This window comes from Culex quinquefasciatus, chromosome 3 (assembly GCF_015732765.1).
Source record: "Culex quinquefasciatus strain JHB chromosome 3, VPISU_Cqui_1.0_pri_paternal, whole genome shotgun sequence".
In the NCBI taxonomy this organism is placed as follows: Eukaryota; Metazoa; Arthropoda; class Insecta; order Diptera; family Culicidae; genus Culex; species Culex quinquefasciatus.
In genome coordinates, this window is record NC_051863.1 from 114,324,164 (window position 1) to 114,351,274 (window position 27,111).

The 27,111-nt window shown below is 35.7% G+C and overlaps 1 protein-coding gene and 1 long non-coding RNA gene across 2 annotated transcripts in view; both read right to left on the reverse strand.

The window, feature by feature from the left end:
• Positions 1 to 315: 315 nt before the first annotated feature.
• Positions 316 to 27,111, reverse strand: part of LOC6041009 (cold shock domain-containing protein CG9705) — a 74,632-nt gene continuing 47,836 nt past the window's right edge. The window contains exons 2-3 of the mRNA XM_038262791.1: positions 7,197 to 7,319; positions 316 to 1,030 (exon numbers count right to left, since the gene is read on the reverse strand). Coding sequence (XP_038118719.1) covers positions 829 to 1,030; positions 7,197 to 7,319 — 325 coding nt within the window. The 3' untranslated portion in view covers positions 316 to 828. The remainder of the gene's footprint in view (positions 1,031 to 7,196; positions 7,320 to 27,111) is intronic.
• Positions 16,588 to 17,257, reverse strand: LOC119769625. Its single transcript, XR_005278453.1, has 4 exons — positions 17,105 to 17,257; positions 16,935 to 17,043; positions 16,809 to 16,874; positions 16,588 to 16,745 (listed from the first exon to the last, which is right to left on the reverse strand). It is a non-coding gene; the product is annotated as an uncharacterized LOC119769625 (long non-coding RNA).

The following is a 27,111-nucleotide window of genomic DNA, read 5'->3' on the forward strand; positions in this document are numbered from 1 at the left end:
TTTTTTTTGAAACTATTAAAGACACCATTTTTTGAAAACTTAACAAAAAAAATAACAGAGGCATAGAAAATTCCATCAATCCTACCGTGCCATTTCAACAAGTCGCAATTCTTGAAAGTCGCAGAGCATACCGAAAAGCGAGCTTTCCTGTATTCTTTGAGTGATTTTTTCGAGTGGCAAACAAAACACGACAAAAATCTGACTTGCGCTTAATTATCTTACCGTCTGGTCGGAAACCATTTTGGAGGCAAGTCCACGGATGCTGCTGCGGCTGCGGTTTCATTTTGCAACGTTTGAATAATCCATGTTTGAGTGGCTTTTTTTGTTTCTGTTTGTTTTGGAGGACAAACCTTAATCTGGTTTTCTCGTTGCATGACTCTCGTGACATTATAAATACAGTTAAGCGAGAGGGGGGTTCTCGTGCACCGCACATTCCTTCTCCAGTGCGGCTTTGCTCACTTCCGGTGCATACCTTAAAACAAATGTTGCATTTTTGCATATTTCTCGAGGTTGTTTATTTTTGAGTTGTAATACTATGTGTATCGTATAAATATACGCGATAGGGCTACAGAAACCGATTGTTTGAACAAGCACACTCTAAGTATGAGGGGGGAAAAAGAGACAACAAAACTGTCAACCTAAGCTAAAGCACAAAAATTCTAGCATCAGAACATGAAGAAGATCAGAACAAACTAAGTGTGTTTTGTAAGTTTGTGTGCGCGCGAACTCGTCGTCGTTTCAAGTCGTTGGCCGGAACGGAACGAAACTCAGCCCTGCTCTCCTCCCATCCCCCTCGGGTTAGGTAGTGCAGATCGCCGACTCCTAGCCCTAGTGGTGCAGCAGCCGGGAGCTGTCCGGGGACTTGCAGTGCGGCACCATCGACGCGATCTCCTCCCACTTGCAGTGCTTCTCGGGCGTCAGATGGGTGATCTGGACGTGGATCGCTTGCGTCTTCTCGAACTTGGGCGGGATGAAGCAAAGCCGGTAGCTGACCTCGTCGCCGGGCAGGGGCACGTACTCGCCTTCGACGCTGGGTGAGAAAAGGGAAAGTTATTTGTTATTACATAAAAAGAAGCATTAATACCAGCGAAATGAAAGCGTCTTTACTGAATAATGGAAATTAAATTAGTATGGAGAAAACAAATTTTTTTGGACTTTGATATTTAAAAAAATCACGTTTCACGCTAAATCAAAACCGGACCCATATTCGGATGCTATGGAATGTGCACTAAAACTTTTTTTGAAGAGAGTATGGAGCTAATTTGCTCATATAAAAAGATACAGCGTCCTCAAAACTCGTATAAAACGTGTTTTTTGCTCGAAAATCACGTTTAAGAAGAGTTTTGAGGACACTGTAACTTCTTTCAGGAGAAAATTAGCACCATGAGGACTGAACCAATCGTTCTCAATTTTTGGGGAGTTGTTTAGGACCCCAAAATGAACTGAAACATTGCTGTGCTGGAAAATCGTTGTTACACCCTAATGGGTCATTTGGCTTCAACTGTACACAAAAAGTACAAATTCGAAATCGACTTTTTCTGATCAAGCTCAATTTTGGTGAAGCTATTGATACTACCAAAAAATGTAAAAATCCTGATTTTGAACCAAATTGGCCCACCCTTTCTTTTTTGGCACCGCTCCAAAGTTTTGCGATTTTTGCCATTTTTTCAAAAAACCTCTTTTTTTAAATGACCATATCTCAGAAACAAAAATCAAACTTTGATGCATTTTGCGCAATTAAAAACTTTACACGCAATTTTCTCAATATGTTCCCCAGACGATTTTACATAAGAATCAATTTTTCGAATGTTGGGCGAATTGAAATCTCTTGCGATGACGATTTTATATGCATTTTGAGTGTCGCCAAAGAAGCTATTTTGTGTCATTGGTTCACCCATACAAGTCTCCATACAATTTTGGCAGCTGTCCATATTAAAATGGTACGTAAATATTCAAACAGCTGTAACTTTTGAGTGAATTTTCTGATCAATTTGGTGAAAAAAAATTTGCAGATATTTTTATCAACGTTTTTTTTTTCACAAAAACTCAATTTCCCAATGTACGCATTTTTTGATTTTGAGATTTTTTACATGTTTTAGGGGACAAAAATCCGCAACTTTTGAGCCATAGAGAAGTATGGTTAAAAAATCTGCCGCCAAGTTATTTTTTTTTTGAAAAAAAACAGTGATTTTTGGAAAAAATCGAAGTTTTATGCAAAAACAAGTTTGACATTATTTTTGCCTTTCTTACTAAAGAAAGGTATAGTGTTTGTTTTTGGCTCCGACGCCGTTCAGATTTTAGAAAATTTCCATTTTTGCCTTTCTTACTAAAGAAAGGTATAGTGTTTGCTTTTGGCTCCGACGCCAAATCAAGCTTCGTTCCCAAATCATTTCTCGAGAAATATTCATTCGAAAAATCTGCAAAAAATCATGGACGATCGATTTTCGACGCCCGATCGATTGACAATGACAGAATTCGTCTACCTCCAATATCCGAATTTTGGCGCTTAATTTACTGTAGAGCACGCGTGACGTCCGTGTGTGGTAAAACAGTGCTCAATTTTGTGGTAGGGGGTTTCTCAGAGCCCACATTATGGATTTAAGCTCTCTTGGGCGCATTTGAAAGGGGATGTGCTGAACCTGAACCAGTTCCATACCAAATTTGAATTTATCCATTTTTTATGGGGACTCGGAGTGTGTTTTCACCAAATCAGGTGGTTTTCAAATGAAAATTCGGTCGAAAATTGAAGTATTAAAATCGTTTATTTGTCCAAAAAATTGCATTTTTCCAGCCCTACATCCTCCCAAATTTTCATCCATGTCGGTAATGTGGTTTTTGATTTACAGCTTGTGGACTAATTCACTGTGAGGGGAAAACCCTAAAAAGGTAAAAGCCAATTTTCACCAAATGCCAAAACTATTCCTTTGGCATTTTATCTAATTTTTTCTCCACATCATAATCTAGACCATACTCGATGTTCTGAAACAAATTTGACCTCATTTGGATTTACCGTTCAGATTTTAGAAAATTTCCATTTTGCCTTTCTTACTAAAGAAAGGTATAGTGTTTGCTTTTGGCTCCGACGCCAAATCAAGCTTCGTTCCCAAATCATTTCTCGAGAAATATTCATTCGAAAAATCTGCAAAAAATTATGGACGATCGATTTTCGTCGCCTCGTCGACAAGTTGTCAAGTTGAGCTTCACATGCAGACGCGAGCAATGCTGGCGCGTGATGCTGGCGCGTTTAGAGTTTTGATACTAGATTACCCCCTTTTAGTGCAAGTTGCTTTATCGATTGCTCGTTCATCACACATCGCCTATCATTATTTTCTATGCTAAGCTTCAGTTAACGCAAACTAGACGCAAGCAGCTATCTGTTCTGAAGCCTCATGCTCATTCTTTTGCCTTTCTTCTTTGTTTTGCTCATTCTCTGATCGAACTCTGAGTGAACGAATTTCTGGGAAGCGTTCAAGCTTCCCATGTGCCAGTGACAACGCACATCGCGGGTTTGGTTTTCTAGCTTCGGTACTAGCCTTTTTGTGTATTAGTATTTTTGTTCATCGTACCAGCGCACCAAGGTGGTTTATTCGGTACGTTTGCGTTTGTCGTAGTGAAGTCCCACCGAGCGCTCAGTCGTTGTATGCTTCCCAATCCCAAAAACGCCTAAATGCTTGCTTATTGAAAGCTCACAATTTTGCCTAACGCCTAAATGACAGTTTAGTGAATTACAGTAGGCGTTTCAAAGCTTTCAAGAACATTTATGCGGCTTTACCGTTACATCGTTGTTTACAACACGGCAAATTCTCGGGTGTTGAAACACTTTCTGCCAGTTATTTTGTAACCACTTTAACGCATTGGAGCAAGACGGAATTATTTTGTTTTCTCGTTAATTTTTAATATTTTGAAAAGTGCAAAAAACACTCAGAGAATACGAACAATTTAGCGATATGCAGAAAACATTACGAACATCGCAAATTAATTCTCTGTCTCAAAAACAATGTGTTCTGATTTAAAAAATCGAAAATGCTTGTGTGCGAGCACAGCTTACAACCGGCCATGGCAAATGGGGCAAAAACCAGCGCTTTTCAGTTATATGAAAAAATATGGTTGAGTTTCGAATTGTATTATGAATGGACCATTCTTTATATTGCTATTTCTTTGAAAAAAAAATCAACTGCCGTTAACTTCCTTTTGTAAGAAAGGCTCTATCTCACCCCAGGTGGGATTAAATCGGGTTTTTAATGCAAAATTGAATTTGCAATCGAAAAGTACTCTACAGATTTTTTGATAAAGGGCTTCTAAAAGTTCACGTTTTCCCCTTTCTGAAACACCCCTGGTTTTTTTTTAAATTTGATTGTTTCTACGCATATTTATAGCCATTTTAAAATTATATTTTCAGTTGGTTCTCATTCAAGTTTTCCCAACTTGCATGCAAGTCAAATTCTAATTTTAAAATGGCTATAAATATGCGTAGAAACCATCATTTTTTTAAAACCAGGGGTGTTTCAGAAAGGGGAAAACGTGAACTTTAAGATACATGTATTGGTTTAGTTGTTTATTCAATAGTTCTTTTGTAAAATAGTCGACAAAGTAGCTAATTTTGGCCTAAACTAACATTTCAAACGGGTGTATCTCAAAATTGGGACCATTTGGAGCAATTCTGGACCCATATTTGGATTCGGTAGGCAAAAATCTACTAGGAACACATATTCTCGTCTCAGAGACAAGAAACATTTGATTTTTTGTTGAACTGTGTTATTAATCATCATATCAAATTTTGTTTTGTATTTATTTCGATTTTTTTTCAAAAATCACTGTTTTTTTTCAAAAAAATCATAGCTCGGCGGCAGATATTTTGACCATACTTCTCTATGGCACAAAAATTGCAGACTTTTTCCCCTGGAACATATAAAAAAATCATGAAAATAAAAAAATACGTAATTAGGGAAACTGAGTTTTTGTGAAAAAAAGTTAATAAAAAAAATCGGCATTTTTTTTGTGTACCTATTTTTATCTCAATAATATCTACAACTTTGCCCAAGACACCAAATCGATAAAAAAATTCATTCAAAAGTTACAGCTGGTTGAATATTTACGTACCATTTTTGTGTGGACGGCTGCCAAAATTGTATGGAGACTTGTATGGGTGAACCAATGACACAAAATAGCTTCTTTGGTCATAGGGAAGGCACCCGCAAAGTTTGAGCCAAATAAAAAAAATGCAATGAAAATCCATTTCTGATTTTGGTAGAGAATTGCTCCATAGTAGGTATAATCAATGAGTATTGAAAAAAATCAAATTTGAAGGTGAGCCAACGATTTATTTTCGTTTCAATTTCAAAAACTTATTGCGAGAATTGATCCTCCAGGCAATTTTACATAAAAGTCTCCTTATTGACAATTGTCCTAGGCCCAATCCTTGTGAAGATACATTGGTTTGAAAAATTCTTTAATAACAGCAATTTGGTCATATTTTGGTGGTTTTCGGTAATTTGTGTAGGGACCATCCATAAACCACGTGGACATTTTAGGGGGTATGGCGATTGTCCACGCTCCATACAAAAAAGTTTTTTTTTGTATGGACAATTATTCACAAGGTGGGGGGGAGGGGGGGCGTTGAGATTTCCAAAAAAAAGTGACCACGTGGTTTATGGATGGACCCTGTCCTGTGACATGTCATACAAATTGTTGTAAAACGCTTCGCTTCGCTAGGAGACGGTGATTTTAGCGGATTGCAGACTGGATTTCGCCATGTGAAGTGATGATTGTGTAAGCCCCTTGTTGCCTAGGAAAAGATAGCTGGAAAAAGAATCAATTCCACCTGAACCATATTTTCACCACCATTTTTTTTCACTTTCAAGACACACTTGTAACACGGGATTATCTGATTTTTGTTTGCATTGTTCACTGTATCTTTGAACTGGCGTTACCAAATAAGTTGAAACTTTAAGTGTTTGTTTAGCGATAGCATACAAACCGTTTGCTCGAAAAAGTTTGACTCCATTGTTCATAGTTCTGAAAATATTTACCATCAAACTTTAAAAATCGATTTTCTCATTTAGTACTTAATGGTTGTTGTAACAAGATAGCACACAGACAACGATTTTTTTACATTCTTTTTATTTAAACAGCAACATAAATACAAACATTAACCGTTTCTGAAGTCAGAGATAATTTTTGTATACTTAATTAGCAATTGGCTTAGACGATGTTTAAATTATGATATGCATAATTGAAAAATCTGGCTTGAAATTTTACTTTTCAAATGAAATCTGGCCCGCTCGGATAAATAGTTTATAAAATAAAGAAATATGAATATGTATCAATTTCAAATCCCTCTCTACGAAAATCATAGAAAAGATTTGCTAAAATATGATACGGCAACGACCCACTGTGCCCTCGACTGGTTTTTTCCCGACCTCTTGCCCGCGCGGGTGCGGCAAACTAATAACATAAAATATGACACTTTTCACCACTCTTCGTCCCGTCGCCTAACGTCATGATTCGAAATCCGGACACTTAGTAGCATATCATTTTTGTTACAGCTGGCAAAAAATCATGTTATAAGTTGGAAATGTCGAAACATCATCAGGATGTAGTATAAACAGTCAGTTTCAAGAAAATTCATGCAAAATATGTCTTTTCTAACAATTTTTCATCAGAATTTTAAAATTAAAATGACTTGTTGTGCTTCGAATCCCGGACACTGATAAAAGCTGATTCGAATTCCGGACACTTTTGCTTCGAATTCCGGACACTCGATTTTACTTATGAATCGCACAAATTTGGACTGAAATGTTAGTGAATGGCATTCTTTAGGTCTCAAATAAGCTGTTAACATCAAAACAATCGATAGTTTATGTAAAAATTTGCTAGAATTTAAGGAAATCGAAACCATACATTTCTACTTTGCCTTCCCGGTGCTTCGAACGCCTATGAAATATTTCAAGCGAAATGTTTCGCATTTTTGGTAAACTTATAATTTAATTTTATTTGACTGTTTTGGCATTAACTATAGCGTTCAAACAAACTTTAAATGAAAGTTGATGTTGGAATGCATCAAATAAAACAGTTTTGACATTCATAATGCGAACTTATATCCAAATAATTGATAAAACAGGATGAAGCGTCTGGGTTTCGAAGCGTCCGGGAATTCGAATCATGACGTTATTTGGGAGGACAAAAAAAAAACTTACTCCGAAATGTGCACGAAAATGTCGTCGCCTCCGCTGGCGGGCTCGATGAAGCCGTGTCCTTTGCTCCGGCTGAACGACCTCACTTTTCCCTCCTCGATGGGGTTACGCATGGCCCGGTCAGATCTGGCGGGGGAGGAATGAAAAAGAAGAAAATAAGATGAAATAAGTTATGTAGGTCGGCTCTTTTTTTTTTGGAAGGGGAGGCTGGCGAATAATAGATCCTAATTGAGTACCATTATTTGGAATCATTTAATTTCGGTCAGTCTCGTAGAAGAAAAAGCAGTGTTGGCAACTTTTTACTCTCTTATCGCAGAGTTCTCTTATCGGAGGCAAAAAAAGAAACAGATACACAGAACTTATTAGCAATGGTGTTGTTTTGATGGGGGTTTGCCATGAATAGAACAGCAAATGCAATTAGCAATTCGTCATAAACATTGGAACGTATAGCTAGCTGGAAGTGTGATTTGGTCATGTGAACAGTGTTCATTTGTAATGCTTGTTTGTTCAGATACCCATGCTGCATTTATAGTATATGTTTGTGGACAATTGTGACTAGAATGCGAAATAAGCTTGGGAATAATGTATAATATTAATTACTGGTATACAAGGCTTTTGGTTGGATATGTTAAAATATGCTTTGAGCACTATCATTAATTTGTTTTGACTTACACAGTCCAAACTCTCAAAATTTGTCAAAATTAGTGTCTTTTTTTCTCGGCTCTGACCAGGATCGAGGGGAGGAGAAAAAAATAAATAAAAATTTAAATAGCAAGCCATAGTTTTAACATTAAGCATAAGCATAGCATAGGTGCCCACCCGCAGTTGCTACTCCGTTATTGACCAGGTCCTCTAGAAGTTACATCCACGAGCCGTGGAAGATAGGTGGGAGCTATCTTTCCTCGCTTCGCAACTTCTCAAAGGCCCCTATCATGCTGATCAATACCGGCGCCGGCCACGACCAGTGGTAGGGTCACGGGGAAGTGGATGGGAATGTTAGTCCGATACTTGAGTGATAGAGACCGCCCAATCGACTGCATCTCCGACAAAGTATCACATGAGTTACACGGAAAAAAAAATCAATTCTCGAAATCGAGAATAAAATTCACGAATGCGAGAACCACGAAGGAATATATGCACGTTTATGGTGCAAATGCACCATACTCATGAATAAATTCCTTCGTGGTTCTCACATTCGTGAACTTAATTCACGATTACGAGAATTGATTTTTTTCTGTGTAGATGGGTATGAGGTCAGGATTAACGAGTGGCAGTGATGTGACCATGGGCATTTTGTTTATCGGCTGAAAATTTTAAATTTTAGGCAGCCGGCTGTGGAAAGATAGATAATTGATTATTTAAAAAGTTTTTTTTTATCGAACGCGTGCCAGCCGAGCAGTAGTGCTATGGGCTGGACTTATCGGTATATTTTTACTGTTTTTACAATTTAGATAACGCGAGCAAATTTCAAAAATAGTAAATAAATGACGCTTTACTCTTCATGAAATCGATAGTTTGATGAGTTAATACTAAAACTGCCAGTTGAAATAAATTTTTACGATCATTTACGACGAAAATTATCGCGAAAAAACAGGACTGCGCGTTCCCAAAGGCACTGCACTTATGATGTCATTATTCATGCACACAAACAGCGACACAAAAGAAATGAAAATAAGCATGCAAAAACAAGACAGCGCGTCCCCGTGGTCAGTTCACTAATCAACAAGCTATAGTTTTAACATTTGAATAAAAATTAAATGCATTTTACACTAGTGAGCAACTCTCTACGAAATCGGTTCTTTTTATTAATTTTAATTTTTGTATTTTTGTCCGGCTGAAACCTTTTTGGTGCCTTCGGTATGCCCAAAGAAGCCATTTTGCATAATTAGTTTGTCCATATAATTTTCCATACAAATTTGGCAGCTGTCCATACATAAATGATGTATGAAAATCTAAAAATGTGTAACTCTTGAAGGAATCTTTTGATCGATTTGGTGTCTTGAGCAAAGTTGTAGTTCTGGATAAGGACTATATTGAAAAAAGAAATGATACATTTTTTTGTTGATTTTTAATTTTATTTTTGTCACTAAAACTTGATTTGCAAAAAACACTATTTTTTCTGATATGTTTTAGGGGACATCAAATTCCAACTCTTCAGAAATTTCAAAAACGGGCAAAAAATCCTTGACCGAGTTATGAATTTTTTAATCAGTACTGATTTTTTGGAAAAATCGAAATATTGGTCGCAAACATTTTTCAGCTTCATTTTTCGATGTAAAATCGAATTTACAATCAAAAAGTACATTCGTGAAATTTTGATAAAGTGCACCGTTTTCAAGTAACATCCATTTTTAGTAGAGCGTCCAATTTCCCGGGGTTACAGAATTCCCGGGAAACGGGAAATTTTCAACAAATTTTCCGAGAAATCCCGGGAATTCCCGGGAATTTTTTAAATTTATCAAAAATTGTTCTGATTCTAATTTTGGTTAAAATTTTGCAACAAAATAGTATAAAATAGCAACTATAACGGTCAAAATGAGTGTTGGGTTCAATTGTTGCTTTGGCTGCTTGTAAAAAAAAAACATACAACTTCAAGAAAATATAAAAAATAAATATCTGTCTTTCAATTCGATCAAAATAACAAAAAAATAATGATTAGTGTTTTGTATTGATATGATGTAGCTAGGTATAATTTTTTAAATCAAAGTGTTTGGAAAGTGAGTAAAATGAATTAATGTTCCAAAACGATAAAATTGCTTTTGAATACGTCTCTGTTACCAGTTTGAGAGAACATGATAAAGAATAAAATTGTTAATTTAGATAAAATGAAAAAAAAATCATGCAGCAAATGTGTCTTTCATGGCAAAACATTGAAATGAAAAAAATAATAAAGAAATATGTTTTTCATGGCAAATAATTTGCCCAGAACACATGTAACTGGTTTAATCTCATGAATAAATCTATAAGCATTGAATTTACTTTAAAAATCTGCTATTCACTTGAAATACAATTTTTATGTGATCACTACTCAAAATTTTCAAATGTTTGGAGCGATTATTTGAAATATGTTTGCATGTTTTGGGCAACTTTTAACTGTAATTTTTTAAACAATTTAAACAAATTAACCATTTTTTCCAATTTGGTCATGGTATTCCAGTTTGGTCATGGTAAACAAAAAGCAAAAAATAGATAAATTTTGATCTTGGGGGAAGAGGTACCTTATTTTCAAATGATATACTGCCCCTGATCGCATAAATGTCCCATATGCATTTTCATCGCTTTTGAGTTATTGATGCAGTTTAGTTCAAAATCGTGTGCTCTTTCTGAAAAGCCTATAACATCCAGTACTTTGTTCTAGAAATCAGGAGGAAATCCAGTTTTTTCTCGAAAACATAACACGTAGCCTTATGTGTGGGACAAACTTTAAATGCGTTTTTCTCAGGTTGCTGTTTTTGCATATGGGACATTTATGCGAACATGGGCAGTATAACACATTTTAATTGTTTATTTTCATTTCATAATACCACAATTATTTTTGCCCAACAAATAAACAAAATCTATTCCTAGTTGTGAATGCTTCAGAAATTAATATTATCTGAAATAAATCTTGACTTGAGGTTTAAAAACGAACTGATTAGTTCAATAAGAACAGTAAATTGAATTTGATAAAATAAAATTTAGTGCTTTAATTATTTTTTTTAGGTTTCCAAATGTACCAACAAGTTAAGAAAATGTTTACTTCCGCTTGAACTTAGGGAATTCCCGGGAAATTTAGAAATTTCCCGGGAAACGGGAAATATTTTTTTTCGGGAAATCCCGGGAATTTCCGGGAATTTTTTTCCCGGGACGGGAAATTGGACGCTCTAATTTTTAGGTATCTTTTTTAAAAATAGTCGCAGCTATTCATTATTTCAAATAAGTCCCCATGTCGAAAAATATTTTTTTTCCAAAAGTGGGCAATTTTGGAAAAAAATATTTTTCGAAAGATGAGAAAATTCTCTATATTTTGCTTTTTGAACTTTGTTGATACGACCTTAGTTGCTGAGATTTTGCAAAACAAAAATTTAAAAACAAGAAAATTGATGTTTTCTAAGACTCACTCAAATAACAAACCATTTTTAAAAGTCGATATCTCAGCAACTAATACTCCGATTTTTAATGTTAAAGTACTGTCATCCCACATATTCGGAACACCCACAAATTCGGAACACTTTTGTAATAATTTGTCAATAGCATGCCAAATGCAACTTTTCTCTCGACCCTGCTATTTTTAGGACCTTCATTTGGTCATTCTCTTGCTATTTCACTAGTTAAAGTAGTAGTTTTTAAACAAAAACCTGGCTTTCAAGACTATTTTATCCAGAGCAGCAAAACACTGCCTCCAAATTGCCTGTTCCATGATTGTGGATTGTTTTTGTGCCTCCCACAATTGTGGAACACCTGAATTCAACTGATATTTTCACAAAAAAGTTATCAGACCATTCAGAAAACATTACTTAGCATGAATTTTATTGTTTTCAGAGTGTGAAGTGATTATTTTGTAAAAAAGAAGTACACCTGGAGAGAAAAAAAATTGTTTACATCTTAAGAAAAACGTTTCTTAATCCACCATTAGGTGGGTGATGCCTTCCTCACATTTACAATGTAATAATGAAAATAAGTTTATGAAAAAAATATATACCTGATACAGACTTTTCCAGAAAACATGCAGACTCTCATTTGAAGCAATGTGGCAACCGGGCGTTTCGCATCTGGCGCGACTCTCGCACGCAAACAAAAAGACCCGGCCTATTGAGGTTAGGCAAAAAATCACCCTTTTTTGTATCTACAAAAATCTTTTTCTTGGCATAATTTTTTAAATACTTAACTAAACAGAAAAAATTTAATAGGGTCTTAGGGGACCCCAAAACGAACAGAATAAGGCGGATCCGGCCAAAATCGATTCAGCCAGTTCTGAGATAATCGTGTGGAAAAAAATCATGTCTACACACATCCCCACAGACATTTGTTCAGAATTTGATTCTGAGTCAATAGGTATACGTGAAGGTATATCTAGGAGGCGTATTTAAGAAGTTCATTTTTCGAGTGATTTTATAGCCTTCCCGCATAATCAAATACCAAAGGTGAAACTGTCGAAATCATAAGAAAATTATTTCTGGTATGGTTACCATTTGTGATATTGTTGATATAATGTCACGACCATATAACAAAATTAAAATGGTACTATTTCCCGAATTGTTACACTTATCTTGACATATTCGAATGGTTGATTTTTTTTCCTACAATTTAATGAACGGTATCTATTCGTCATACGATTAGGATGGTTCGAAACAGCTATTGTTAGAACATAATAGTACTGAAGCCGGTATGATAAAAGTTATGATACTCGGTATGATTTAGTCAAAGAAACCTAAGCGGAAAATTTCCTAAATTTCCTAAGTCCTAATAATTGAAACAATTGCACAACAATTAATGGTACGATATAATTATTCCTCATATGTTTGGTATTATTTCAAACAGTTTTTGTATGATTGAGCCAAAAATGAATTTTAGCGAAAATTTTCTTAAGTCCCGATGATTCAAACAATTGTTCAACAATTCATGGAGAAATATAACTTTTCGCCATATGGTAAGGATTTTTCGGAACAGCTATTGTTAAAACATAAGGGTAGCCGACGTAGTATTTCCAACTTGAAGCTCAGCGAAAAACTCTTAAGTCCCAATAATCCAAACAATTGTACAACAATTCATGGAACGATATAACTGTTCGCTAAACGCTTAGGATTATTTGAAACAGGTATTGTATGATTGAGCCAATTGAACTACAGCAAAAAAATTCTAAGTCCGAATAATTCAAATAATACTTTAACAATTCATGGAACGATATACCTGAATTCAGCGAAAATTTTCCTAAGTCCCAACAATTCAAACCATTGTTCAACAATTCATGGAACGATATACCTGTTTGCCATATAGTTTGTATGTAAAGCTAATTTATTTTCGTGATAATTTTTATAAGTCCAAATAATTTAATCAATTGATTGACCATTATCAGAACGATAACTGTTCGCCATGTGATTGGTCTATAATTTATTTGTATGGTTCTACCATACATGTTACGATATATTTATGATAAATTTGGAGGCCACATTTCATAATAAAATGCATTTTAAACCGCCAAACTTAATGTAACTGAGATAGCTCAATTAGATAAGGCGGCAGCACCACGGAAGAATCAACAGGAGACATCATCACCAAGCGGTAACAAATCCCGGACATTACAAAAAAAAAAACGCTCACCATTAATAATCATATACTTACCATTCCCGTTAAATCCATAGTTCCCAGAACATTTGTAAAGTTTATTTTTTGGCTCCTCCCTTTTCAAATGGTGTCGGTAAGTGTCGGTAAAGCAGTTCACCATTTAAAATCATATTTTATTAATTTGTGGTACGGTTCACATAAAATAAGAATTGAACAGTTTGGGTTAGGGTATGACTATGATCCACGAAAAAAATCCCTTGTAAAAATGTATTGTAACATTACCTAACGACCTATTTAATAAATTGTAGGATTGTTTGGGGAATGGAAAATGTACGGTTGCACCCTATTTGGTGTATTATTAAGATCATTTAGGAAAAATCATTCGACAAATGGTGACTGTATGGTTGTTGACTATGCGGGTTGCCTCAGTGAGGTGAGGAAGGCAAAAAGTGTTCCGAATTTGTGGATTTCTAGGGTCAAAGTTTTTCTTCAAAAAATGATATAAAAGTTAAAATTTGCAGTTGTTTGATACAGCATTTGAAAGATCGCAAGAAAAGCTTCCACATGAAGGTAAAAGCGAATCATTAAGTTCAATTATCGATTTTCTCTGATTTTTTGAACATTGGCCGATCTGTAAACTGTTCCGAATATGAGGGATGACTGTATAAAACATTCGTGAAATTTTCCGATCTTTTCGAGAAGAATATTTTCAATTATTTTAAATCAAGACTTACATTTTAAAAGGGCGTAATATTGTTTGGCTTTCTGAAAAGTTGGCATTTGATGTCCCCCAAAACATATCAAAAAATGAAAAAAAATTAAAATAGTGTTTTTTTGAAAATCAAGTTCTAGTAACAAAAAGTTAAATTAAAAATCACCAATTTTTTGTTTACCGTCTATCAATTTTTTTTTCAGTGTAGTCCTTATATATCCCTACAACTTTGCCCAAGACACCTTCTTTGGGCATACCAAAGGCACCAAAAAAGTGTCAGCCTGATTAAAAAATACAAAAAAAATATCGAATGACCAAAATCTCAGAAAATTGCTCTAGTTCAGTTGTTTTGCAATGATTAGTTTGAAAGAATGTAAGATATGAAAAATAAAAACATTTCTTTAGCGAAAAACAACTGTTTGCGGTACTTTACATCAATTTTTGAATAAACTCCAACATTCAAACCATGATTCTAAACGCAGGACAATACATTTCAAAATAATTTCAGAGCAATACCATGTCAAATAGGGAATCGGTTGTACCGGACCCTCTCCGATTTCAATGAAACTTTGTAGACATGTTATCCTACGCTTATGTAAGCCATTTTTGTGTACATGGAGACAGTTTCACTCGATAATGACATTTGAGAAGGGCGTAAATGTTTAAAATATTTTTGTGTTTCGTAATTTTAATATAGCTGTACCTCGAAGCAGTTGCATCGTATCAAAAAGTTGTCAAAGACAAACTTGTAGGAAATTTAACGGGCTTTCCGAAAAAAAAATACAATGAAAGAAAAAAACAAGCGACTTTTATAAGATTTTTTGATTTTTAAGTTTAAAAGTTAAATTTGAAGGTCAGCCCACGATTTTTTTCGTTCAAAATTTTTGTGAAAATAGTCCAAAATGCGAAAATTGTTTGCAGACTTGATGCCTATTTGGGATGCTACGTACATTTCTCGTTGGATTAAAGTATTAATTTAAAGGAATTCTTAAGAAGAGAAGAAGGTCTAAATCCACTGTCATTTTCACGTTTCCCGAGAAAAATCTCCAGCCTTGACTTTGTTATGGTAGGTTAGCAGCAAAAAAGGAGATTCAAACCAATTTTAAGCAGATTTTTGCCTTGCTCAAGGCACAATCAGATATAGAGCTGAAAACTCGTGTTGATGGCACTTCTTTGTTCGGGATTTTGGGACTCTTTCCTCGTACTGTTCATATGTATAGATGTAAACCAGGCGCGAGCGAAAGCTCTCTTTAAGTTCACTCCACCCGGGATTGCGTGAGCGACGTTATCACAAATCCTTGACGTAATATGAATTAATTTGTTTCTCTGTGCGCTAGGTTTGGTTCGGATGTTCGGGAAAAGGTCTCGAATGCTGCTTGCAAAATCAGAAACCCTTGTCAGTAAGAGATTCAGCAGATTTTTTTCTTCTGTTTTTCAATTAAAGGATATGAGTTTTGGTAAATTGTTTTGAAAGTTGGCTCTTTACGGTTATTTCCACTGTTTAGTGGATTTATTTTCTACCATCATGAAACACTCAAAGTGCTTTCAAATTTCCTTTAGACTCATCACAAATGCGACGTGATAAATCTGCAAAATGTAAACGCACACACAAAGTAACGCCACTTTCACGGACCCCAGGAGCCCCACACTGGCTGACTTTCGGCCACGCGCGTCATGGATGGTTCCCAAATTTAGTGTCAAATTAAGCAGGGAAGCAAATAGGATTAGCGTTATGATTTATTCACGGAACGTGCCACGGCCACGCTGTTCGAAGCGACTTCGTCACGCCATCACCGAGGCCGGGATTTGACCTTTGGACCACGCCCCCCGGCCTCCTTTTGGAACCGGTCATGAAGGCGAGGCGGGCTGGGTGGTAAAAGCTAAATTTAATTATCAACTTGTATGAGCGACGGCCATTGTCTCTGAGGGCGGCACCGGGCAGCTGACAGCTGCTAATGTAAACAAAATCATCGGGGAAGCTCATGGAGGGATTGTGTATGTGTGGAAATCGTGACACGTTAATTGATGGTGGACACGGGAGTTGGAAATTAACAGTGGTTTAGAACATTCACGTTGAGTAAAACTAGCTACCATTTTACACTGCTTTGGAGGAACTGTAAACTGATACAACCAAAAAGCTTGTAATAACGAACTAGGGGGCAATAACCACCACTAGTTCATTAATTAAAAATTAAATAAAAACCAGAACTTGAGACTCTTGGAGATGAGAGAGAGATGTAAAGATCTGCAACTGCTCACATTTGACGTGGGGAAGGAGAATTGTACCTACCCTTTCACAATCCTGGTTCGATTCAGCTAATCGCACTGTTCTGGCAAAAAGAATCACAAAAGATCGTCGCTTTGGGTTATGGAAAAGTCATGTTTATTGCATTTAACTGTCCTAATTTATTGTTTTCGTCGTTTTAAAACTAACCTAACCATGTGTGTGTGTGTTCGTGTGTTCTAGTGTATCCCGCGGTGGTCGAGTCAAGTCGGAGGATCTTCCTCCGGCCAGGCCTGGCGCAGCAACGGTTTTGGTGTCTTTGGTTTTGTGTCTTTGTCTTTGGTAGAAAAACCTGTACGTTTAAGTTTTGGTTTAGTACTTGTGCTTTGTGTAACTGTGGTAACAATGAACTCACCGGATGGCCTCCGCCATTGCGCTCTAACAGATTCTCGGGTTGGCGCGCTCTGCCAACTTGGAGGTTCTGTGAAGGAGTTCATTTCTAATCACTTTTCTAGCTTTAACGTTTTGTTTTAATATTTACCACAATCTTGTTACCTCCTTGCACCACCAACCAAACGACCACTTTTAGCGAAGAGCGCGGTCCTTGACGGTTAGTTTGGATGGTGCGGGTTGGGACCAACTCCCTGACACTACAATTAACAATTAAGACACTAATTAGACACGACTCAAAAATACAAGAACTAAATTTACCATTTCGCCGGCTACAGGAATGCTGGGTACAAATAACAGATATTCACAGCACTTTAAATTACAAAACGTTCACAATTTCTTCGTTTGACCAGAGTATGTGTAACGGACTCTGGTCGGTAGCGGCAAATGAGGACGATTCAAAATGACGAAGTCCCTTTTATCAATTTTAAGTCTTTGTTCTTGCGTATTTCGAAAATTGCTCAAAGAGATGTGAGTCGTGCTAACCGTTTTAGGAATAGGGATACCATGTTTTGTATGTTGTTTAAGTGTAATGGTTGATTACAATATCCTAACTTGTCCCTACGGTTCAGTTTGACAGGATTATGCGAAGCATTGTAACCAGAGATTGTACTACGTACAAGCGATAGGTTACAAGCTTTATAAGATAAAAGATGTCCTGATTTTTTCAACCATTTTCCATCTACCTAAAAAAATATTTTGGAGGCTACCTACCTCTTGAATTTTTTTTTAAACGGTATCAAAACCGTAATAGTTTGAGTAAAGCTAAATAACTGCTCAACTGAAAAAAGCTTACAATTTTAGGCTTATGCACAATAAGCTACATTTTCTCAAATCGACTTTCCATTCAAAAAAGTGATTTAAAATAAAAAAAATCCTTTTCGTATATCAGAAATAGTGTCCATTTTCGTCAATCTTTGAAAGAATGTTTTTTTTTTTTATTTTCTACAATTTTCATTTTTATACGTGCTTGACCTCTGGTTGCTGCCTAAAATATTTCTGTTTATCATAAATGTTTTCGTTTTTTTTTAAAAATCAAGCTATTCAAATCAACCGTAACATTTGAAAAAGACGTAAACCACTTAAGCAATTCTCTTCAACATCGGCTGATTTCCGCTATTTTTATTTTTTGCATTTTTTTATTTGGCTCAAACTTTGTGGGGACCTTCACACTATGAAGTTTTTTTGTGTCATTGGTTCACACATGAGCAACTCTCTACGAAATCGGCCGATTTCGACCATTTTTATTTTTTGTATTTTTTGATTTGACTTAAACTTTGTGGGGGCCTTCCCTATGACCAAATAAGCTATTTTGCGACATTGGTTCACCCATACAAGTCTCCATACAATTTTGGCTGCTGTCCATACAAAAATGGTATGTAAAGATTCAAACAGCTGTAACTTTTGAGTGAATTTTCTGATCAATTTGGTGACTTGGGCAAAGTTGTAGGTATTGTTGAGGACTTTTGATAAAAAAATAGGTACACGGAAAAAAAATTGCAGATTTTTTTTATCAACTTTTTTTTCACTAAAACTCAATTTCCCAAAATACGTATTTTTTGATTTTCGAGATTTTTTAATATATTTTAGGGGACAAAAATCCGCAACTTTTGAGCCATAGAGAAACATGGTCAAAAAATCTGCCGCCGAGTTATGAATTTTTGAAAAAACAGTGATTTTTGGAAAAATCGAAGTTTCATGCAAAAACAAGTTTGACATTATTTTTTTTATGCAAAATTGAATTTGCAATCGAAAAGTACTCTACAGATTTTTGATAAAGGGCTCCGTTTTCAAGATATAGCCACCAAAAGTTTGATTTTAGCGAAATATTTGCAGTTTTTCAATTTTTAAAAATAGTGACCATTTCAAAAAAATTTTTTTGAGAAGTTCAGAAAATTTGCTATAAAATTGTCTAAGAGACATTGAAGATTGGACCTCGGGTTGCTGAGATAGAGCCACTTTAAGAAAAAGAAACGCGAAAATTGAAGTCACCAAAATAACCCACAATTTTCTAATGACGATATCTCAGCAGCTAATGGTCCGATTATTAATGTTAAAACATAAAACATTCGTGAAATTTTCCGATCTTTTCGAAAAAAACATTTAGAATTTTTTCAAATCAAGGCTAACATTTTAAAAGGGCCAAACATTGAATATTACGCCCATTTAAAATGCTAGTCTTGATTTGAAAAAAAAACCAAAATATTTTTTTCGAAAAGATCGGAAAATTTCACGAATTTTTCATGTATTAACATTGATAATCGGACCATTAGTTGCTGAGATATCGTCATTAGAAAATGGTGGGTTGTTTTGGTGAGATTAAGAAAACTTCAATTTTCGTGTTTCTTTTTCTTAAAGCGGCTCTATCTCAGCAACCCGAGGTCCAATCTTCAAGGGACCATCCATAAACCATGTGGACACTTTTTTGGGAATCTGTTACCCCCCCCCCCCTTCGTGGACAATTGTCCATACAAAAAAAATCTTATTTGTATGGGTCGTGGACAATCGCCATACCCCCCCCCCCCTAAAGTGTCCACGTGGTTTATGGATGGTCCCCAATGTCTCTTAGACAATTTTATAGCAAATTTTCTGAACTTTTCAAAAAAAAAAAATGTTTTTCGAAACGGTCACTCATGGTCACTATTTTTAAAAATTGAAAAACTGCAAATATTTCGCAAAAATAAAACTTTCTGTGGCTATATCTTGAAAACGGAGCCTTTTAGCAAATATCTGTAGAGTACTTTTCGATTGCAAATTTAATTTTGCATTAAAAAATAATGTCAAACTTGGTTTTGCATGAAACTTCGATTTTTTTCCAAAAATCACTATTTTTTCAAAAAATCATAACTCGGCGGCAGATTTTTTGACCATGTTTCTATATGGCTCAAAAGTTGCGGATTTTCGTCCCCTAAAACATATCAAAAAATCTCGAAAATAAAAAAAAATACGTATTTTGGGAAATTGATTTTTAGTAAAAAATAAGTTTATAAAAAAATCTGCAAATTTTTTTTCCGTGTACCTATTTTTTTCGCAAAAGTTCTCAACAATACCTACAACTTTGCCGAATACACCAAATTGATCAAAAAATTTACTCAAATTTACAGCTGTTTGAATATTTACATACCATTTTTGTATGGACAGCAGCAAAAATTGTATGGAGTCTTGTATGGATGAACCAATCACACAAAATAGTTTATTTGGTCATAGGAAAGGCCCCCACAAAGTTTGAGCCAAATAAAAAAATACAAAGAAAATCCATTTCCGGTTTTGGTAGAGAATTGCTCACTTACTTCTACAAGTAAAAAAAATAGTGCTAAGCAAAGTCACTCATACAGTCATAGACTTTCTCTTTTTTTTTTAATTTATATTTATTCAGTTTTCTTTTCCATGTACATTCATTCAGTTAAAATATTTTTGAGTGTCCAATCACAATCGATGACTTTTCACCTCAATTTTAAATACTAGCAATTTTCATTTATTCATGAAATCATAGACTTTCTCTAGAAATCACTTTGCTCAGAGAACGGTCGTTTGACATTCTACCGAGATTTCGATCGTCTCTCCGATGATCGCATTCAAATGACTTCTGTCACCACGCAGCAAACACAAGAAAGAGAGAGAGAGAGACGAAAAACGAGAGAAAGAGAAAAAGCACGTTGTTTCGTTCGGGCGGCTGCTGAGTGGTGCTCATCCTGGACGTAAATATCAATGCTATTTTTTAAGAGGACAAGGGAAATTCTCCACGCTGTCCCCAAATAAGTTTCGCTTGTAGTTGAACGGTCTAAGTCTAGCCGGGAACCGTTGTGTAGAAGTAAGCGTGGTTGCCTCTCACCCAGTCGGCCTGGGTTCGATCCCAGACGATCCCGGTGACATTTTTCGAGACGAGATTTGTCTGACCACGCCTTCCGTCGGACGGGGAAGTAAATGTCGGCCCATGTCTAACCAGGTGTAGAAGTCGTCTCCCTGGGTCCTGCCTCGGTGGAGTCGCTGGTAGGCAGTTGGACTAACAATCCAAAGATCGTCAGTTCGAATCCCGGTGTGGAAGGAAGCTAAGGTGTAAAAAGAGGTTTGCAAATGCCTCAACAATCAAGCCTTCGGACACCTAGTTTCGAGTAGGAATCTCGCAATCGAGAACGCCTAGGCAATGCTGTGGAGCGAACAATTTCATTTATTTTAAAAAAGGACTGGACTCGTTAAAAAAGATAACGGCAACCACCGCCTTCTTCTCAAAAAGCGCGACACTTTGGCCTGAGTCACTTTCGTGAGACTTACACGTGCCGTTTGAGGTGTGGATAGATATCACTGTACATTAACGGAAGTTAACACTTGACAGTTTAAAGCACTTTCCACAACGTAGTACAACACGATGAAACGCGCTGGGGTGCTTCCAAATCATTAAACAATGTTGTAAAAAAAATATAGATATCTTGAAAGGCATCTGCTCATTACAGATACGTTCATCCTGCCGAAGACAGTTGATTGATGACGTCGAAATGTTCTCCGCGCACATAAGCTTTACGTTTGAGATAACCTTTGGACTTGTTCGCAGAGCTATAAAGGACAGCTTTCTGACCTCAAGCACTTCGATCTTCCTTTTTAATAGCTGAACAGAGCGGTTCGCCCAGCTGAAGTATCCCGTCGAAGAGACTTACAGCTGACAACTTTCCTTCTAGCTTTCTTTTTTTTCTAACCCTCGTCTATTTTAGTCTGATATGTTATGTCGTTCACTATAGCGGACGGAGGAGCCACCAGGAAATGAGTGCTTTTTATCACCATCACCAATTGGCGCTTTGCACCCTGGAAAGAGGAGCATTCTTTTTTGTTTTGTTACGGCATTTTTCCACCGGTACAGTCGGAGCACGACGAAGAGAATCTAGTAACCCTTGAATTTATGTGTTATGTGAACTAATAGCGATTCAGCACAAACGGTGCCAACCGAGCAGCGATGTTATGAGAAGGACTTGTTAGATCCTGCCGAACGCAACTTTTTCACCCCAAACGACGAACGGTTCGTGCCAAGGGTCTCAATCGAGTCGACAGGCCATTGTCAAGGTTTGGAGGGGGGAAAGAAGTGGATGTGCGTGAAGAGTGTGAGTGTCGTGCCCCTTGGCTTCAGCAGCGTGCGCGCTTCTATCGTGAATTGATGAAGAGGATTGGGATCGGATCCCCGGGACCGTTGACGGCAGCATCCTGACACACAGCTGACTGTCGGACGTCATGTATGAAGTCAGAGTGTGGGGACAAATGAGAGGGCGTGGGAAAATCATCAGACTGCAAGCCTCCAAGTCAAAGTTTGTTATGGTCCCATTAGTGTTCGTCTGTGTATATACCGACAGTATGTTTTGTGTCAATGTGTTTTTCTCTCTCTCTCGCTCTCTTATATATATGTACAAACTTGAGTAATTATATAAACGGATGGGACAATAGAAAGCCCACAAACAATTCTAGAGAGCGAAACGCACACTTCTGGGTTGCAATTTCTGATAAAAGAGCAATTTTTCGTTCCGGCAGGGTGCTCGAGGGTTTCGTTATAGCGATGGAGCATGCTTTTTAGTTTTGCTTTATTTTTTTCTGCAGCTTCCAGCTGCTGGGATATAAAAATAGAGCATTTATGATCCACTGTATACAGCAAAGGTTGCCAACGAAGAATTGGAGCGGGTCTTTCCCACAATAAGTAGGTCGAGAACGTAAGTCACTTGAGATATACCGTTCTAGATGAGATTCTTGTCTTTTTACCGAAAAAAGACTTATTCGAAGCTTAGCTTAGTTGACCGTACAGATACTAGCTGAGCAATAGCTCTAAATAGCTAGGTATTTAACATAATAAAAAGTTGAAAAGAGCTAAAGTTGTTTTTTTACATATTTATAAATTTTGTAAGTTTTTTTTAGCTTTTGCTTACTTTTGATAAGGTACATTTAACATTTCCAATTGCTCAAAAACTAATTATGATGCAAAACACAGCTGAAATGAACTCAAACTCTGTAATGTACGTAAAACTAACCTATTGTAACTTGATTATTCACCAATAAAACTGAATTGAAATTGACATACATAATTAAATTTTAAAGACACTTTTTATTTTTATGTCATGATTTCTGACATCTGGGAATGTTTACAGATTTTGCGTCAGAAAAAATGTGTAATATTACCTCTAAACTAGAGCGTCCAATTTCCCGCGGTTACATAATTCCCGGGAAACGGGAAATTTTTAACAAATTTCCCGGGAATCCCGGGAAATTTTAAATTTATCGAAAATTATTCTGAACGTGCTTCTGATTTATATCTTGCAACAAAATTGTATAGAACAGCAACTTTAATGATCAAAATGAGTGTAAAGGTCAATTAATGGCTTGACCGCTTTTAAAAATCATACAACTTTATAAAAATATTAAAATTTTCTAATTTTATATGCTATCTTTCAAATTGTACCAAATCAAAAAATATCAAGTGTATTTTTTTTAAAGTGTTATTTTCTAAATCAAATTTTGAATCACTGAGTAAAATCCATGCTTCTCAACCATAAAAATGCTTTTGAATTTGTCTCTGTTATTATTTCAAGGGAATATGTTTAAGAATAATATTGACTCATAAAGTAAAAAAAATAATATCATGCAGAAATTATGTTTTTCATGGCAAATAACTAGTTCTAGACCGTAATTTTTTCAACAAAACTAATTTTAACGAATTTATGCACAATTTTGACTTTTTAACAATTTCTCCATAAATTTATATGTATTTTGTAAAAAATCTTATAAATTTATAAACTGAATTTACACATTGATTTTTTCTTCTTAAAAACAGTAACCTTAATAATTGTACATTTGACGTAAACATAAAATTTGAACACCTTAAATCTGATTTTAACAACAAAAACTTTGTCCACCAAAGTCACCCCAGAATTCTAAATAAAATTTTCAACGCCACTACTTTTAGATACTGTTGAAAAACATTTTTTTCCAACAATAGTGCATGGACCTTCTGTGGCCTACAATAGTACATGTTTTAAAAATTATAATCTTGCGACAAACCTTACCAGTTGGAAAAAAATATTAAAATAGAATGAAATCCTTCATTGTACGATAAATATTATCTGAAATAAACCTGAAATGGACCTGATTTTTGAAATGAATAAAATCAAGCAGGGTTCTCTCTTTATATTTTTGTGAATTTTCAAAAGGAAAATATTTTTCAAAAGGAAAATATATACCGTAAAACGGGGTGACTTTGATAGGTTTGCGATTTTTCCGCAAAATGAAGAGTACAATTAAAATACGTAAGGAATGGTTCAGAAACATACTGACCGTGGTAGAGAAGTGTTCAAAGTACCTCATAAAGAACTTTTCATAAATTTTTGAAAAGTTTATAAAGTTAGTTAACTAAAAGAAAATGTGGATGAAAGTCATTATTTTAAACTTCTCAAAGTGTCATGATTTTCTCATCCAAATTTATAGGCAAATTCCGTTGAACAAATTTCATGTAAAATGTGAAAACTTGTGATTCGTGCTTCGAATTCAGTATAAAATGCAATATAAATCGATAATTTTATAAACAAAACTATTTTTAACAAATTTTAGGCAAAATTCCGACTTTTTAACAATTTTACCTAAAATTTATATGTATTTTGTTAAAAAGCTTATAAACTTAGTTAACTTAATATAAACATTGATTTTTTTTCTTACAAACTATATCAGCTAATTTAGTGATGGTACATTTAACGTACAAATAAAGTTTGAACATCTTAAATATGATTTTAACAAGAAAAACTATGACTATCAAAGTCACCCCGGAATTAAAACCAAGAATATTTAACGTAACTATTTTTCTAAACACTATTGAAAAAACTTTTTTTCCAAAATAGTGCATGGACTTTGTGTGGCCTACCCCAGTACATGTTTTAAAAATAATAATTTTGAGAAAAGCCTTACCTGTTGGAAAATATTCTAAAAACAAATTGAAATCCTATCAAAGTCACCTCGGTTTACGGTACTTCTGCTTGAATTTCGGAAATTCTCGGGAAATTTACAAATTTCCCGGGAAACGGGAAATATTATTTTCCGGGAATTCCCGGGACGGGAAATTGGACGCTCTACTCTAAACATGTGTAAATTTACATCATTTATGTGTAATTTAAGTTATCCACATAAATTGAGGTAAAATTAGACGATTCCCAGATATTTAATCTACTCTACAGTTCATCACTATACAGGACTACAGGCGCCGCTCTGACCAATTTTACTACAATAGAAAACTGTCATCAGCATCAACCAGCCCGTAAGTCCAGCACACAATTCTATTATGGGCTATTGTTAGGGGTTTGCCCTGGTTAACCGAGCAGAATTTCCCCAATTCATCGCGCCCTTTTGAGTTCCAAAATTGGTCGCCAGCAACACGAACATTAAAGGGGACGACGACCGTGAACTAATATTTCAACATCATTTTTTTTTTCAACACGAAAATCGATTTCCTTCGCCCATTAAATTTTCTCAACCACCTCCTCCCACGCCGCTCCAAATAACTCTGTTTACGTTTTGAGTGGTCCACCGCTCGCGTGGAAAAAATAATAAATCGAAAAAGCAAAAGGTAAACAATCGGCAAATCATGACGGGCGAAGAAGCGTTCAATCACATATTTCACGGGTGCTCGATTTCTCTGGAGTGTGTAGGGGAAGGTGGGGCAAGACGACCATATGGGGCAAGAGGAACAATCGCTCCTACGGCCGTAATTTGTACAATTTTGATTATTTCCAGTATGAGGAATTGTTGCTAGCAATGCAATTAGCTGATTCTACTACCACATAATCGCCAAAATGACGTAAACGCCACGGGGCATATGATTTAATGATGTTTTTTCGAAACCTTTGTTTTCTTATAATATTTGGAAAGTACAAAATAAGGCTTAGGGTTCGTTTTAAGGCTCATTTTATCAAAATGCTATTTTTCCTAGATCAGTAGTGTCCCTACAAATAACATGCACCTATTACAAAGTATGATTTAACTTTTGGTTATTTTTGTTGAGAGCTTTTAAAAATCTTGTTCAGGTGGGGTAAGTGTACCATATGGATTTTTAGTATGGAAAAAATTACGAATTGCTGCAACAACATATTTTATTGGGAAATAAATACATGAAAGTACTTAAAAACTGATAAACAATCGTTAAAAAAATTGTACATACAAAGTATAGTGATATTATGAAAATTTATTATTTATCATCGAAGTAGTATTTTTTTTCGTAAAAACGATAAAATTTTTAGTAAAATATTATTATTTAATCTAAAAATGGAAGAAACCATTCAAATACATTTTAATCTGATGTATCTAAGTGATAACAGTTCAATTGTTAGCAAATTACCATATTTTTTCATGCATTGTTCCTCTTGCCCCAACGGGTTGCTCGTCTTGCCCCACTAGTTGAGTAGAACGTACGGAAAATCAAAAATTTTAAAATCAATTTTTCACATTAAAAAACAGGATTTTTTAAAAACTTTTTTAAACAAAGTCTTAGTCAAGACCTAGAATAAGATGATTATAATAAAATCCGACAGATTTTTTAACTTTTTAATGGGTTATAACGAACATTTCCTTAGCTTGTTACTCTTGCCCCACTTTCCCCTACAGGATTCCGAGGCCATAACGACGGTTTCTGCTTTTCCAGCTTCCAGCCAATGTACCGGAAAAGATGTAAACAACAACCCCCCGTATCACAGACCATCAGCAACTCGAACATCTGCAATGCATCCTGAGCTCGTTAGTGTGTTTTATCCCTCTCGAACTCGGGGTTCGACTTTCGCTTTGGCTTCGTTTTGCCGATCTGAATCAATGGTTTAATAATCCATCAGTAATTCGAAGGTATTCAGGACAGAGAGGCAAAAAAATTCGGTATGTAAATGCTCAAGCTCAAAGATCTGGACATAATTTCCATAGTACAATTTATTAAATCTTTGAATATCAAGTGCACAGAAAACTCTGCTCTTTGTTTGGGACCAACAAGACCGTGCCCACCAGGGTGTCTCGATATGCAGAAAAGCAATTATCTGAGATTTCGGTCATTCAATTTTTTGCATTTTTTAATCCGGTTGAAACTTTTTTAGTTCCATGCGGCACTATTTTGCCTTCCTCACTGAGGTAAGGCTATAATCCTGCTTAAAAAATGAACTTCGTATAAAATCGTCGTAGACCCACCTTCATGTATACATATCGACTCAGAATCGAAAACTGAACACATGCCTGTGTGTATGTGTGTGTGTGTGTGTGTGTGTGTGTATGTGTAT